This window comes from Canis lupus, chromosome 3 (genome assembly GCF_003254725.2).
Source record: "Canis lupus dingo isolate Sandy chromosome 3, ASM325472v2, whole genome shotgun sequence".
In the NCBI taxonomy this organism is placed as follows: Eukaryota; Metazoa; Chordata; class Mammalia; order Carnivora; family Canidae; genus Canis; species Canis lupus.
Window position 1 is genome coordinate 85,464,682 of NC_064245.1, and position 13,903 is coordinate 85,478,584.

The 13,903-nt window shown below is 53.2% G+C and overlaps 1 protein-coding gene across 2 annotated transcripts in view; it reads left to right on the forward strand.

Moving 5' to 3' along the window:
* Positions 1–398: 398 nt before the first annotated feature.
* CCDC149 (coiled-coil domain containing 149) overlaps positions 399–13,903 on the forward strand; it is a 102,735-nt gene continuing 89,230 nt past the window's right edge. For both annotated transcript variants that reach the window (XM_025438617.3, XM_025438619.3), the window contains exon 1: positions 399–558. In XM_025438617.3, the coding sequence (XP_025294402.3) occupies positions 511–558 (48 nt within the window). In that variant the 5' untranslated portion in view covers positions 399–510. The remainder of the gene's footprint in view (positions 559–13,903) is intronic.

Genomic DNA, 13,903 nt, shown 5'->3' on the forward strand with positions numbered 1-13,903 from the left:
GGGAGTGGGGGGTCTGGGCGGGGGAGATGGGGTCCGGGATGCGGGAGTTGGGGGTCCGGGGCGAGGAAGTCGGGGGTCGGGAGTGTCGGGGGAGTCGGGGTCCGGGGTAGGGCAGTCAGGGGTCTGGGGTGGGGGAGTCGGGGTCCGGGGCGGGGACCTGGGGGTTCGGGGTGGAGGAGGTGGGGTCCGGGGCGGGGGCGTCGGGGTCGGGGTCGGGGCGGGCGGGGCGTGGGGGGGAGGTCGGGGGGTCGGGCCGGGCAGGGCCGGGCGGCGCGGGGGGCCGGGGCCTGCGGCCTGCGGCTGGGCCCGGGCGCGGCTCCTCCCCCTCCCGCGGAGGCGGACGCCGAGGGGAGCGCGGGAGGCCGCAGGCGGCGGCGCGGCTCGGAGGGGCCCGGCCTGTGGGGGCCGCGCGGGGCTCGGGCGGCGGCGGAGCAGGCGGAGGCGGAGGAGGCGGAGGAGGAAGAGGAGGGCGGCGTCCCCGGAGCCCGCCCGCGCCCGCAGGAGGAGGCCATGAACGGCGACCGGACCGAGAGCGACTGGCAGGGGCTGGTGAGCGAGGTGAGGCCGAGGCGCCGGGCGGGCGGGAGGGGCCGCACCCTGCACCCCGCACCCTGCACCCCGCACCCCGCACCCTGCACCCTGCACCCCGACCCCCCCCCCCCCCCCCCGCCAGGTGCGCCGGTGCTCGCGTCCTCCCGCGCTTCCCGCGCCGCGTCCCTGCGCGCCATCTGGGGCAGCGTGGGGGAGGCCCCCCTCCCCCTTACCCCCTCCCCCTCCTCCCCCCCCCCCCCCGGGCGGCGTTGGGCCCCGGATTGGAGAGCGGAGCGCGGGGATCCGGGAGGAGAGGCGCCAAGCCCCACCTGCTGCCCCGGTCACCGCTGTTCTGGAGCCTGGCGATTGGACGGCGGCCGCGGGGAGGCGGAAAGGTGGAGGCGGTGGGGGGATGCGGCCCGGGGTCCTCTGGGCCCTGCCCGCCGTGGCCCTCCCTCCCTGCGGTGACCCTACAGGCCGTGGCCCTCCCTCCCCGCCGTGGCGCTCGGGTGGGGCTTCGGGGGCGGCGGTGGCCTGGCTCAGCCTGCTCCCGTGCGCGGCGGGCGGGGTGGGCCCCGCGGAAGGTGAGCGCGGCCAGAGGCCGAAAGGCAGGTGCACGGCCTCTCGGTCCCTGGAAGCCGCAAACACCAGCCCTCTCCCTCCAAACTCTTTTGGCCCAACCCCAGGGGGCCGCTGGCGCCTCCCAAGCTGTTCCCGGGTCAGCCCAGCCTGAGTGTTGTGGCCTGGGACGGGCTGTCCCTCTCGGCCAGGTGAGAGGGAGGGCCGAGGTCTCCTTCTCCAGGTGGGTTGCTGGTCCTGACCTGCCGCCCTGTGTGACGGCTCGTGGCCACCTTACCGAGCAGCGCTGAGCATTCTCCCTCCCCCAGACATTCTGTCCTCTCCCTCCTGAGAGCCATCCCGCCCCCCCCCCCCAGGGCCAGCTGGGGGCTCCTTTGGCTTCACTCCTGCCACACAATACAGGGTGTAACAGTTGGTGCTCTGCCTTCCGTTGTTGGGGAAGACAAGACCTGTCTTGTCTTTCTCCTTTAATCGTTTTCTGGGCCTCCAGGTCGGTCTGATAACTACTTCACGTCCACTGTGTGCAAAGCACTGTATTTCTGAAGAGGAACAAGAGGCCATAAGTTCTCCCTGGTTGAGTGTGTTTCCTCTTGGCCTCCTGGTTGAAAGCTCCTAACTAGACAGGACTCCGATACACTGTTTTGCCCGGGTCTCTTCCCACTATCAGGCTTTATGTCCAGGGACAGATCCTCTAGAGAACTTTTCTCTTGGTCCTTCGGGAATCATACCCCGTAGTCAAGGAGGCTGGAGGTGGTTCTTCATAAAAGTCCAGAGTTGGGCTCTGAAATGGCCACAGAATGTTCACCACTGCAGCAAATGTTTATCAAATGTCTATTAGCAGCCAGGTACATGGTGCTGGGATTCACTGGTAGAGGAGACAGACAAGCTCTTCCAAGAATTTCTGGAGCATATGCTACAGTTTGGGAGCGTCACACAATACATAGGATGCTGGAGAACAGAATGTAGAGGATGGAAAACCAAAGGAAAGAAATGCTTCATTGCCGTCGAATGTGCCTCTCCAGTGGTGGGCTTGCCTCCACCTTGCACTGACCACACTGTATAGCCCGGTGGTCGCCCCACCAGGACATGTGTTTTCCTTGGTTTTATTCCAAGTGCCTACACACTCTTTGGAGTTCTGCATACAGCAGGTGCTCCAAAAATGCTTATGGAGTAAATCAAGATCCTGAAATGGGTGTTTCAGAAGTTGCCTTGCCTGTCCCAGCTGCTTCTTCAGGGTAATGCCTTCTTGCCTTCCACAGACAATCATTATAGGCTTTAGGATGTGGAAGGCACACAGCAAAGAGCTGTGCTTCCTGCTTTCATAACAGCCAATGTCTGTTTCTTGAGTCCCTCGTCAATGTTAGGCATTTTACGTAGCCTCATTCTCATAATGCTATAAAGTAGGAATTAATTCTTACTTTACAGATAAGGAAACTGTGGCTCAGACAGGCTAGGGAACTTGCCCGAGCCTCACAGCTGGAGAATTCTGGTCCATCTGACTCCAGAGCTTGGGATCATTAGGTCATACTCTGTATTTTAATCATTGGTTCATCTGTCTGTACCTTCAGCTGGACAGCAGGTTCTCCAAGGGAGGGGATCATGTCTCATTCATCTTTGTATCCTCAGCGACCAAATCAGTGTTCTTCAGAGTGTGATCTAAAGATCAGAGTCATTTGGGGAGCAAAGAGTGCCAAGAGTCACTCTGTGTTTTTGGAAAAAAAAAAAAAAAAAGCAAGTTTCAAAGTCCTTCCCCCAATCTATTGTGTGCTTCCCCCTCCTCACCATGGATTTGTCTAAGCGCTACCCCCACCCCTAGTAGCTGTGAATGGGACCTGATTTGGAGATAGGGCCTTTGCAGATATAATCAAGTTAAAGACCCTAAGATGAGATCATCCTGGATTTCAGCTGAGCCCTAAATCTAATCTTTCTTATAAAAGAAAGTTAAGGTAGATTTCCTGACACAGAGATACAAGGGAGAAGGCCATGGGAAGACAGACATCCAGAGGGAGGCCATATCAAGATGGGAAGCAGAGATCAGGGTTGTACAGCGAAAATTCTGGATTGTCACAGTTTGCCAGCTGCCACCAGAAGCTGGAAGAGGCACGGAACAGATTCTCCCTCAGAGCCTCCAGAAGGAATCAGTTCTGCTGACACCTTGACTGTGGACATCTGGTCTCCACAGGAGAATAAACTTCTCTTTTAAGTCACCCAGTTTGTGGTGGCTGGTTATGGCAGACACAGGAAACTGATACACCAGCGGCATGAACGTGCCCAGGAGTGTAGCCTCAAATCTGCTTTTCTCAGAAACTGAGCCACCCAGGGGACTCCCCTGCCCGCTCAAGTTTAGCTGGCTGGGTGTGGCCTGAGTCTGGCGTGGAGAAGATATCTGATACTCAGCCAACTTGGAACACCACGACAGTGGCTGGTGGCTGGTGGTGTTCCAAAGTGGCGTGGGAACCCAGCTGAAGGAACTGGGGGAGCTGTCACCAGACGTCCGACCTGAGTAGTCAGGTTAAGGCTTTGTGGCCGTTCACATCGGTTTCTGCAGAAGCCCTGGCTTCGGCCTCCCACCCTGGATGCGCACTCCATCACCCTTCCTGCCCATCACCATTCCAGAGCCCTGTGCTCTCCTTCAATCACTTTGCTTCCTCGCTTGCCTCTGGAAAGCAGTTTTCATTTAAAATGATCCTACAGAGATCAGTTTTATTTTCATATTTTTAGTATAACAAGCTGAAATTACAGCCTACTCTCGGGCCCTGAAGTACACACGGCCATGTGTGTGAAAGAAGCGTGACTCGTGCTCTATTTTGGAAATTAAATATCTGAGGAGGGGGAAATGTTGTCCCTAGCACCACCTGAGGTGATCTTTCAAAATCAGGGAGAAATCTTGAAATGTAGCCATGCAGACAATCCGTAACTTTCTTATTTCTCAAATAAAAAATGCTAGCCAGCTCTCAGCCTACTGCCCCGTGATAAACCATGCCTGGTTCAATTTCACCTTTTTCACTGTTTGTATTTTGGTTAATTAATTAGATAACAACCAGTCTCATATTCCTTGAGCGTGTTGTATAACCCTGGGCCTCTGCCCAGAGTGGAGGTGCTGACATTTGTAAGGGGTCGAAAGGCATATAGTCGACCCTGCAGTTAGTGGCACAGCTTTGGGTCTCGGTTGTCCACTGAGATCTGGGGGTGAATCCTGGCTACCTCTTTCTGGGTGCAAGTGATCAAAAATCAAAAACCCAACCCAAAGTGGTTCAGCTCGGGAAATTTATTGGCTGGTGTTGTGGGTTGAACTGTGCTCCCCAAAAACCTAGGTTCAGATCCTAACCCCTCCCATAGCTGCGAATGTAAACCTTATTTGGAAATAATCACTGAAGACGTAGTCAAGGTGAGGTCATTAGAGTGCACTCCTAATCCAGTGACTAGTGTTCTCATCAGGAGAGGAAAATTTGGACGTAGGGATGCACAGAGGGAAGACGGTGTGAAGTTATTGAAGAAAGAAGGGCATGTGATGACAGGCAGAGAGAGGGGTTTGCAGCTGACGGGAGTGCCAGAGACCGCTGGCAACTACCAGAGGCAAGAGGCAAGAACAGTCCGCCCCTAGAACCTCGTTAGGGATCATGGCCTTGCTGACACCTTAGTTTTGGACTTCTAACCCCCGGGGGTGTCAGAGTTCATTTCTGTTGTTTCAAGCCACTCAGTTTGTGGCCATTTGTTATAGCAGCTCTAGCAAACCAATACAGCCGGCCCGACTAATTCCAAGACAGCTGGTTTGGGGGCACAGCTGGATTCGCCACTGAAATGGAGACTTTCTGTCCTTGGGTCTCCTTGCTGCTTGTCTTCGGTCTCAGCCTCTCATACACAGTTCAGAGGGGAAGACGGAAGCTCTTGTGTAGTACACTCCATAAAACCCCAGGAGTCGCTCCCCGTGAACCCGTTTAGATCACTTGCCTGCCGTGGAAAACAAATTGCTTGGGAGCGTGGTGATCTGGGTGTCTTAGGCCTTGCCCAGGAGGCCATGTGGCCTGAGAGCGGGTCAGGGCAGTGGGGGCTGTTTGCCCGGAGTGGAATGGACTTGAAAGAATCTCTGCTCTGGGCAGCTTCTCTGAGCCTCGTTTTTCCCATCTTCAAATAGAGTCATAACGTGCCCACCTCACAGGTGCCGTGAGGGCCAAATGCTGGTTAGTGCTTAGGCCTCGGCCTGACAGGTGGTGCCTAGTGGGCCTTAGTCCAGTGAGCTGAACCTCAGGACAGAGACTTTGGTAGTCACGAAGTGAAAACTTCTGTGTTTTGCTACAACACCTGAATTTTTGATTCCAGATTCCCGTTGTCCGGGTGGGGGAAGTGTCACGTGGATTGGAGTCCTGCCTCTCCTTTCCCTGAGCCTGTATTTAAGTCCTAGGTCGGGGGGTTTGAGCCGTACTCAGCCGTTGGCAGGGGTGATGGGGTGGAGGGCACGCATCCGCTGCACCGAGCCCCAGCCTCCTCCTTCCAGGCTAGTGTCTGGTCATAGGTCACTGTTGCGTCCCTCTTCGTCCCCCTCTCAGCAGTGGCTCTGCACGCCCAGGCTGTTTGGATGAACGAAGAACAAGTTGGCCTGTCGCTCCCTCACTGCTCTGAGCATAGGGGACTGTCATACTCTTGACTGCGGTCGGGGCAAGCGATTCCTAGTCTGCTGCCCCCAGATCACTCCTGAGCTGAGCGGAACTTGTGGAACCTATTCGTGCAGTTGTCTGTGGAGACACCAGGCTGGATCCAGGACCCTTGGGATTGTTTTCTACTTCCTCAGAAAGAAGGATGGATTTGTTACAGTGAAGCGTAAGCCGCTGTAACGAAGGTACCTACCCTCAAAATACGTCACTTAAATAGGGCAGGTATGAGGGTCTTGTCCATTTACAATGGGGGTGGTCCAGCCTGGGAGGGCGGCCCTGCTCCACAGTCATTTAAGAACCCAGATTTTTGGGGGCACCTTCTTACTACAGTGTGTCTTGGGGGTGGACCTCAACTGCATGGGGGACGCTGCTTGTTGCCCAGCCCATGAGAGTGGAGAGAAAGAGGCACCGGGAGTCCAGGGCGAGGGGGCTTTTCTTTAATGAGGAATGACTTCTGCTCACATCCCCTTGGTCTGAGCGTGGTTACATGGTCACACCTCACAGCATGAATGCCAGGGAATATAATCTTTAGCAGTATGTGTCCAGCTTAAATTTGGGAGGGTTCTTCTTGCCACCCCCCTGAGGTGATTTTTCACGGTTTGGGAGATTCAAAAGTAAGAAGGGTACATAGGACCCAAAAAATAGAAACCATAATAGGAAAAAAGGATAAATTGGATCTTGTCAAAATTTAACACTGCGGCCCTTTGAAAACTTCCATTAAGAAAATGAAAAGCCACAGGCTGGGAGAAAATCTGTGCAGAACACATATCTCATATCTAGAATATAGAAAGAACTCTCAGGACTCAAGAAAACAAGCAAGCTAATTTTTAAAATGGCAAAAGAGTTCAATAGACGCTGTATTTAAGAGATTTGGATGGAAAATGAGCACATGAACAAATATTCAACACCATCAGTCATTAGAGAAATGTTAAGTTAAAACCTTAATAAGATGCCCCGACACACCAATTAGGATGGAAAAACAAGCAAAAAATGGATAAACCAAGTGCTGACAAGGATGCAGAGCACCTGGAAGCCCCAGTGTGTTCCTGGAGGAGTAGGAAATGGTGCGGCCGCTTTTGAAAACAGTTCTGCAATTTCTCATGGAGTCAAGCATACACTTAACCGAACAACCCAGCAGTGCTCCCCCTAGGAGTTTACCCCGGAGCAAGGAAGACAGATGTCCACACCAAAACCTGTATGTGAATGTTTACAGCCGTTATTTGCTGAGAATGGAATCAGTCCCATTGTCCCTTCACCGATGAGCGGATAAATTGCCGTACATGCGTGTGGTGGACTCCTGCTCAGCAGTAAGACGGAACAGATCACTGATCCATGCAAAAACATGAATGAATCTTCAAGACATTTGGTATACCTGAAGCTAATGTAACACCATGTGCCAACTCTACTAAAAAAAAAAAAAAAAATTGGCAAGTGAAAGAAACTAGAGGCTCAAGCCAAGCGTACCTACTGTAAGATTCCATTTATATGAAATTTCTGGGGAGGCATAACTCAAAAGGCAGGAAACAGATCAGTGGTTGCCAGAGCCTGGGCGCGGGCTGAGCACAGAGACTGAAGAGGAACATGCGGGAACTTTTTGGAGTGATGGACTTATTCTAGGCCTCCCTTGGGGTGATGACTACATGACCGTATGAGGGTGCATACATTCATAGAGCTGTACACCCAAAAAGATGAATCTTCCTCTGTGTGAATTAAGTCTCAATAAATGTTTTTTTTTTTTTTTTTTTTTTTTTAAAGAGGAGAGATGGGTAGTGAAGATCACCATCGCTCTAGAGATCTTTACTCTTTAGCTGTCCAGGTCCCCACCTCATTAGGTTTCCATCAAGCCTAGCCGTGTTCCCCACCCCAGTCCCTTGGTTCTCACTCTGCACTCCCCACCCGGGCTGATTAGTCAGAGCTTCGTGTTCATTCGTGGAGACTCGCTGATTGCCAGGCTCTCCTTCCTTGCACTCTGATTTTGCCCTTCCCTAAACTTTGGAGATCTTTCTAGTCTTTGGGTGGTGGTGGTGGGGCCCTTGGGAGAGGGCGGAGCTACTGGGGAGACTTTTCTCTGCCCCAGTGTCTTAAGGACCAGGCTTTCAACACTGAAAAGCCAATCACTTTGTTACCTGTGTTTTGCTGGGTGCTCCCTTCCTCGGGACACGAAGGCAGAATGTCCGACTTCTCTAAAAAGGGAGAAGGATATATAATGAGAAACGGGCTAGGGGTTATAGGAAATGGAGGCAAGGTGGGCAGGTAGGACATCAGTTAATATTTCAAGGTGTTATTTGTATTAAGGATGTTATTTTGCACAATAGTGAGCACACGTATAGACAGTTGGTAGGGCTTCAGAAGTGGGAAAAGGCTTCTTGGAGGACCTTGAACCGGGTCCATCCCCAATGGTTGGAGAGGGCACAGGTGATCATGACAGGAAGCAGGCATGAGTGCTGGGCTCATGGTGGACTTTTGAGGAAATGCTTCTGGTGAAGGCTGGAACTAGTGGGTTGAGGTGTAGCAGACATTAAGGCTGGAATGGCCAGGGTGGACCAGATGGTGAATGACTTCAAAAGCAAGGCAGAGGCTGTGCTCTAATGTAGCTGGTAATAGAGAAGCACTGAATGCTTTTTGTTTTGTTTTGTTTTGTTTGTTTGTTTTTGCTGAAGTACAAGTTGATGAAAATATTTGTAATAGATTTGTTTCCATTGAACTCAGGGATCGCTGAGCCTCTAACGTCTATGAGGCACAATGCCAGGCAGTGGGGATGTACAGACAAATTTGATGACTTTGCCAGGAATCAGGAAAAGACAAGATGATAGACCAGTAACCCAGTCTTTTCTGTCACCACCAACATTCCCGATCATTCCTTTTGCATATGATAAGCCATACTAGTCATATGGTTTTCTAACCAACCCGTAACTTGTCTATCTCTCCACTGACCCCAAAAGATCTTGAACTCCTTAAGAATAGAGACCATGTGTTATTAATTTGTGGCCTTAGCTCTTTGCCCTGTACTTTGCCCTTCATAGGTATTAGTTGTACAATATATGAATTTGGATGTTTGAATAAATGAAGTGATAAAGAGACATAGCATCAGTAGGAATAGAGGGAAAAGGATGGCTAGGGGAAAATTTCTTTTAAAAGACCCCCAACAGGACTTCATAACCAGCTGTATTGGGAAAATGAAATAGAATGCATCCGAGATGACCTTTGGTGGGTGGCCGGAGAATGGTGGCTCTGGGTGTGATAGAGGGTTGGGGGTGGCCGAGTCTGGAAAGAAGAGATGAGTTCCATTTAGAAATCTGCATTGTTCAGAGTTTCCTGGGAGTACTTGAACTCTTGCAAGGCAAGCTTCGTGCTTACTGGGAGCATTTTGGATGAGCAGCTATCTTCCTAGTGGCAAGCTAATTTCAGAGTAAGTTTATTAAAATTAGCATGTGGGGGAAAGTGAGCACAACTGCTATTTTTAACTAATAGGACTCATGTTCTCTGCTGTGCAGGGAAATTCGCATATGTGCTTCTAAAACTGACAATTTCTACTCTTATTATGTTAAAAATTAAGTAAGTGGCTTTCACATTGAATTAAATACATTGGCTGAAGATTCGAAGAGGGCTTTGCTAGTCCCTGAATGAAAATGACCAGAGTGAATGACATTTCTCACTCATCACCTGGTTTTTCCACTAATCAAACCACGTGGGGACTCTGGGTGCCTCATGACAGAGGACTTTGCTCCGTGGAGTCTGCATCTCTCTCTGGCCCATCGCGTAACATGGCGCCAGTGGGAGGGGATACCTGGTTCCCAAGGAATAGAAACCTTTGGTTGTTTTTTTTATTTTGAAGTCTTCCCATTTTCATTTTCCATGTAAGTTTGTTGAATAGTCTCCTCTGTTTCCATTGTCTGATGCTGTTTTATGTAACACACGTTTACGTGCGGGATATCAGATCGTCTTCAAGCCAGCCTACCTTCTATACAACTAACCTCTTATGCCACCTTAAAAAGAAAAGCACTTTTCACGAGGTCTTCGTACTCAGAAGGTCTCTGTGGCTCCCCATTACCTGGTATTCAAAGGCTCCCCCCAAACTAGCCTTGACCTTTTTAGCTTTATATCTCATCGATATCCTCAGAAACTGGCAGCTCCAGACAAACTGATCTGGTCATGCTTTCTAGCTTCCACCTCATTCTCACCTCCTCATCTCACCTGGGTGGGCCTTCTACTTCTTCCCAGACCACAGCCTTAACTTCTCCTTCCAGGTAATATAGAAGCCCACCTCCCTCATAAGATCATCTGTGACCACCCAGGCCTGAAGTGAACCCTTCAACCTGTTGCCTTATGTAGCTCGGGTTCTAAGCCACTCATCCGGCATGAAAATGTTCCCAGAGGAAGGAAATGACCTTCTCTGTATGGGGATTTTAACTCCTACACAAGGTAGTGAGCTCCTAAGAGAAGGGACCGTGACCACCTGTGTTGGGTAGCAGGTAGGGATGAGTTTCATGCTATGAGTCAAGAGAGCAGGAACTGAGTGAGGATCCTGAATACTACCCAAGAACCAACCTAGTTCTGGCCCGTATGCAGGGCCTCTGCTTTGATTTCACATCGTCACTTATGGAAAGTAAGTCATCCACATGTCTGCCCACCTATAGCTTCATTAAATGGCTGACACACAGGTAGGATGTTAGTGACATTAGGGTGGACCCTTTACTGCATTAGGTTGGCTTAGGCTGGCACAATGGAGGAGTAAAGGACAGCCAGGAAATTTCAATGAGACAGAGGCTAGCAGGCGAGAAGGTCAGCATTCAACATCCCAGACACAGATCAAGAACTGTGTGCAGTGGCAGGTGCTCTTGAGGGGTTTACAGTCCAGGGGTGATAGGGAACGGGGCTAGGGCCACTCCCCCCTGACATACATCGTGATAAGTGCGCTGCTGGTCAAGGGGAAGTTAATTTAGATTAGGGGATTGAGGAAGGTTCTTGGGCCAGGAGGGTTGGGCAGGATTTGAGCAAGTAGAAGTATAATAGGAGGGTGTTCTAGGCAGAAGGAACAGAAATAGCAAAGGTGCAGAGGTGGAGAGATGCAAGGCTTGTTTGGGAATTACCGGAGTCTGGTCTCTGGTCGGCAGTATGTAGTGGGGCCTGAGGTGGTGGTCATTAGGCAGACCTGCATGTCCTGTTAGCTATAGAGAGTGCTAGGGTCCCGAGTGTGGCATTTACTCTGGACGTGACCCATGGCATGACTGCACCCTTTGAGCAGGAGAGAAATTACCTGGGTGCGTTGGGAAGGTGTGTATGTGGTAGGGATGGGTATGGGGTAGGGATGAGGATTGAGCAGGACACAGGAGCCACCTGTACCTCTGCCTTTGTCCCCTGGCTTTCCAACACTCTCAGCGCACCTGCGTCTGCCTGCCACCCCTTCTTTGCTCCAGCAAATGCCCTTGCCGAGGCCATCCCACACCAGCGTCCTCTTGGCCATACGCAGTAGTGTGCGCTCAGGCCTCGGCCCTTGTGGTCCTGGCTGTGCAGCCCCTGACACTCCACTCTTTCCCTGCATGCTGGGCTTCAGCACCCCCCATATGGCCGCCGGACGTGTCTCCAGGCTCTTCACACTCCGTGTGCCCCAACCTGAGGCCTTCCTCCCTCTGCCTTCCACCCTTCCTCTCTCTCTGCTCCCTCTTCCATCCCATTTCAGTTAATGACGTCACTACAGAGTCTTTGCTTCTTCCCAGCTGAGCCCAGTCTAGATATTAAGTAAGGCCCATATTTTCTGCTCCCACACAAGTCTTCAGTACGAGCTCCATGTCACCACTACCCCCCCTCCCCGTGCCACTGTGGCCTGGGTTCTTGTCCTCTCTCCCCAGAATATCTGCCCCATCCTGTAAGATCTTCCTTCCCCGCCCAGCTGTCCAGCTGGCGTGGTCATTCTAAGCCCTGAAATGATTTACCGCTCCTCTGCCTCAAGCCCTCTGATGGCCTTCCAGGACCTGCAGAGTGAAAACCAGGCCTCAGTTGGCCTCCAGGGGCCAACTCCCCATCATCGCCAGTAAGCCCCCTTCTCCCACTGCCCCCCACTCTCCACAGACCTCCTGACGGATACCAGACCGTTCCATGCCCCAAGGCATCCCTAAACCCTTGCTCACCCCCGAGGTGACCTCCGCCACATGCTTTGAGGCTCAGCTCAAGCGTCACATCCTCCACTTGAGTTTTGTCCCTGCCCTGGGCCTGGCGTATTTTATGTGGGAAGTGGATAGTGTCTCTGAGTTGGGAAGGCGGTGTGGGGGACCGTGGACAGCATGACGAGCTCGGCTGCTGCTGGGCCCCACTCCCAGGCTCTCCCCTGCACGGACCACGGCCCCGAGGAAGCTGACAGTGAGTGTCCCCGTGGCCCCAGCTGCCTGGCTCAGGCCGCAGCAGGGCGCCAGGTCACCGAGCTCCACCAGGACGGAGCTACTCACCGGTGGGCAAACCTCATGACTCCTCCAAGACCTCAGTTTCTTTGGACTTTATACAATGAGGATGACGTTATCTGTGTCTCTCACCTAGGATGAGGGTAAAGCGGGTGACGTATGTGAGAGTGTGTTTGAAGGTCCCCAGCCCCCCAGAGCCGAGGTGGCGGTCCAGTCCCGGCCCGGGCTTCAGGAAAACCCTTCCCAGGGCTTCAGAGACGCCCCTGCAGAGGGAGGTGACGTGTCAGCTGCCGTTGTCAACAGGAGGCCGCTGAGAATTCACACTGAGCGGGTGCGGGCCGACGTGCCTGCCTGCGCTGCCGTCTGCAGCCCCGTGACCAAGGCAGCGTGGGAGGTGCCAGGGCTGGACCCCCCTTTGTTGAGCCAGTTCCAGTTTGCTTCCTAATCTGCTCCAGTCTGGGCAGTGCCGCCGGGGTCAGTCCCTAAGCTTTCCGTCTTTCCTGATGGGCTCTGCGCTGCCAGACCTTCCAGCCCGCTCGCAGGTCACTGGGCCCACCCCTGGGTGCCTTCTGCGTCCTCGGCCTCTCGCGTGCTCCCCTCCAAGGGCCCCTCTGGCCTCGCGTCCTTCCTGCTGGTCCCCGAGTCTGGTCTGGGGCTGCTCGCACCCCTGTCTGGCCTTCGGAGCGCCTGCTGACCCCTCTACCCCCCTCGATTGGTTTGGAGTAAGCCTGTTGGGGAGCTGGCTTGAGGGCTCGGGTCACAGTGCTCACTTACAAGGAATGCGTGGTGGTCCTCGTCCCCGGAGGAGGCGTGTCCTCATCAGCCTCCCTGCCTCCTGTGTCCCTGCTGCCTTGCCACACTCTCACCCTTCCTGGCTCTCCCTTGGGCCCAGACTCCATTGTCACCGCCTCGCTTACCTTCATCCAAAGCAAATGTCCCAGCCTTGTACTTCTCCGCTCGCGTGGCCTGTGCTCCTGTCACACAGAACCACTCTGGGTCTCTGCCCGACGAGGCCTGTGTTTCCACACACCTGCTGTTTGCTCAGGCTGGGCCCCCTGGCAGGAACGCTGGTTCCCTTGCTTCTTCTCACACCCCTCTCGAGGCTCAGTCGTAACCACTTTAACCTCCACCCGGAAGGCCTTGGCCTGCTGTGATCCCATCCCACCCGGGTGCCCCCTACGACGAGCGTCTCCCCGGCCGCCCTACGTTGGGATTGTTCATGCACACGCCCTGCCGCCAGCCGGGGGTAACCCGGAGAAGGAACGGGTGCATGCATTTCCGAATCTGCAGTGGCACCCAGCACAGGGGCCTGCTCGGGGTCGGCAAGTCCGAGAGAGACGACTAACCTGTCGGGCGCTCCGCTACTACTCGAGTTGAAAACCCCAACTGAATTAAAACAAGGACATCCGTTTTCTGTTAGTCACAACAACATCCTCATTTGTCTCTTCCCCTGAAGTCCCCTCTTAGCCGTCTGATCTCGCAGACCCTCTGACTTTCAAAATACAGATTGTGATCTTTTAAAGGCAGTAAGTCAAATCTCCTTTTAATAAGCTCCGAGGGATTTATGAATTTCCCAGAAGTCATTACCTCCCTCCCTCTCTCCCTCCCAGCCGCCCCTTCTCTCCCCGCCTTTCTTCCAAACTGAAATTTTATCGTACCAGATATACTGCTTGAGAAGAGTTGGGCAGAAGCTGCGGGTGGGAAATCCTTGGGTTAGAAGAGCTACTTTCTGTCACAGGCTCTGAC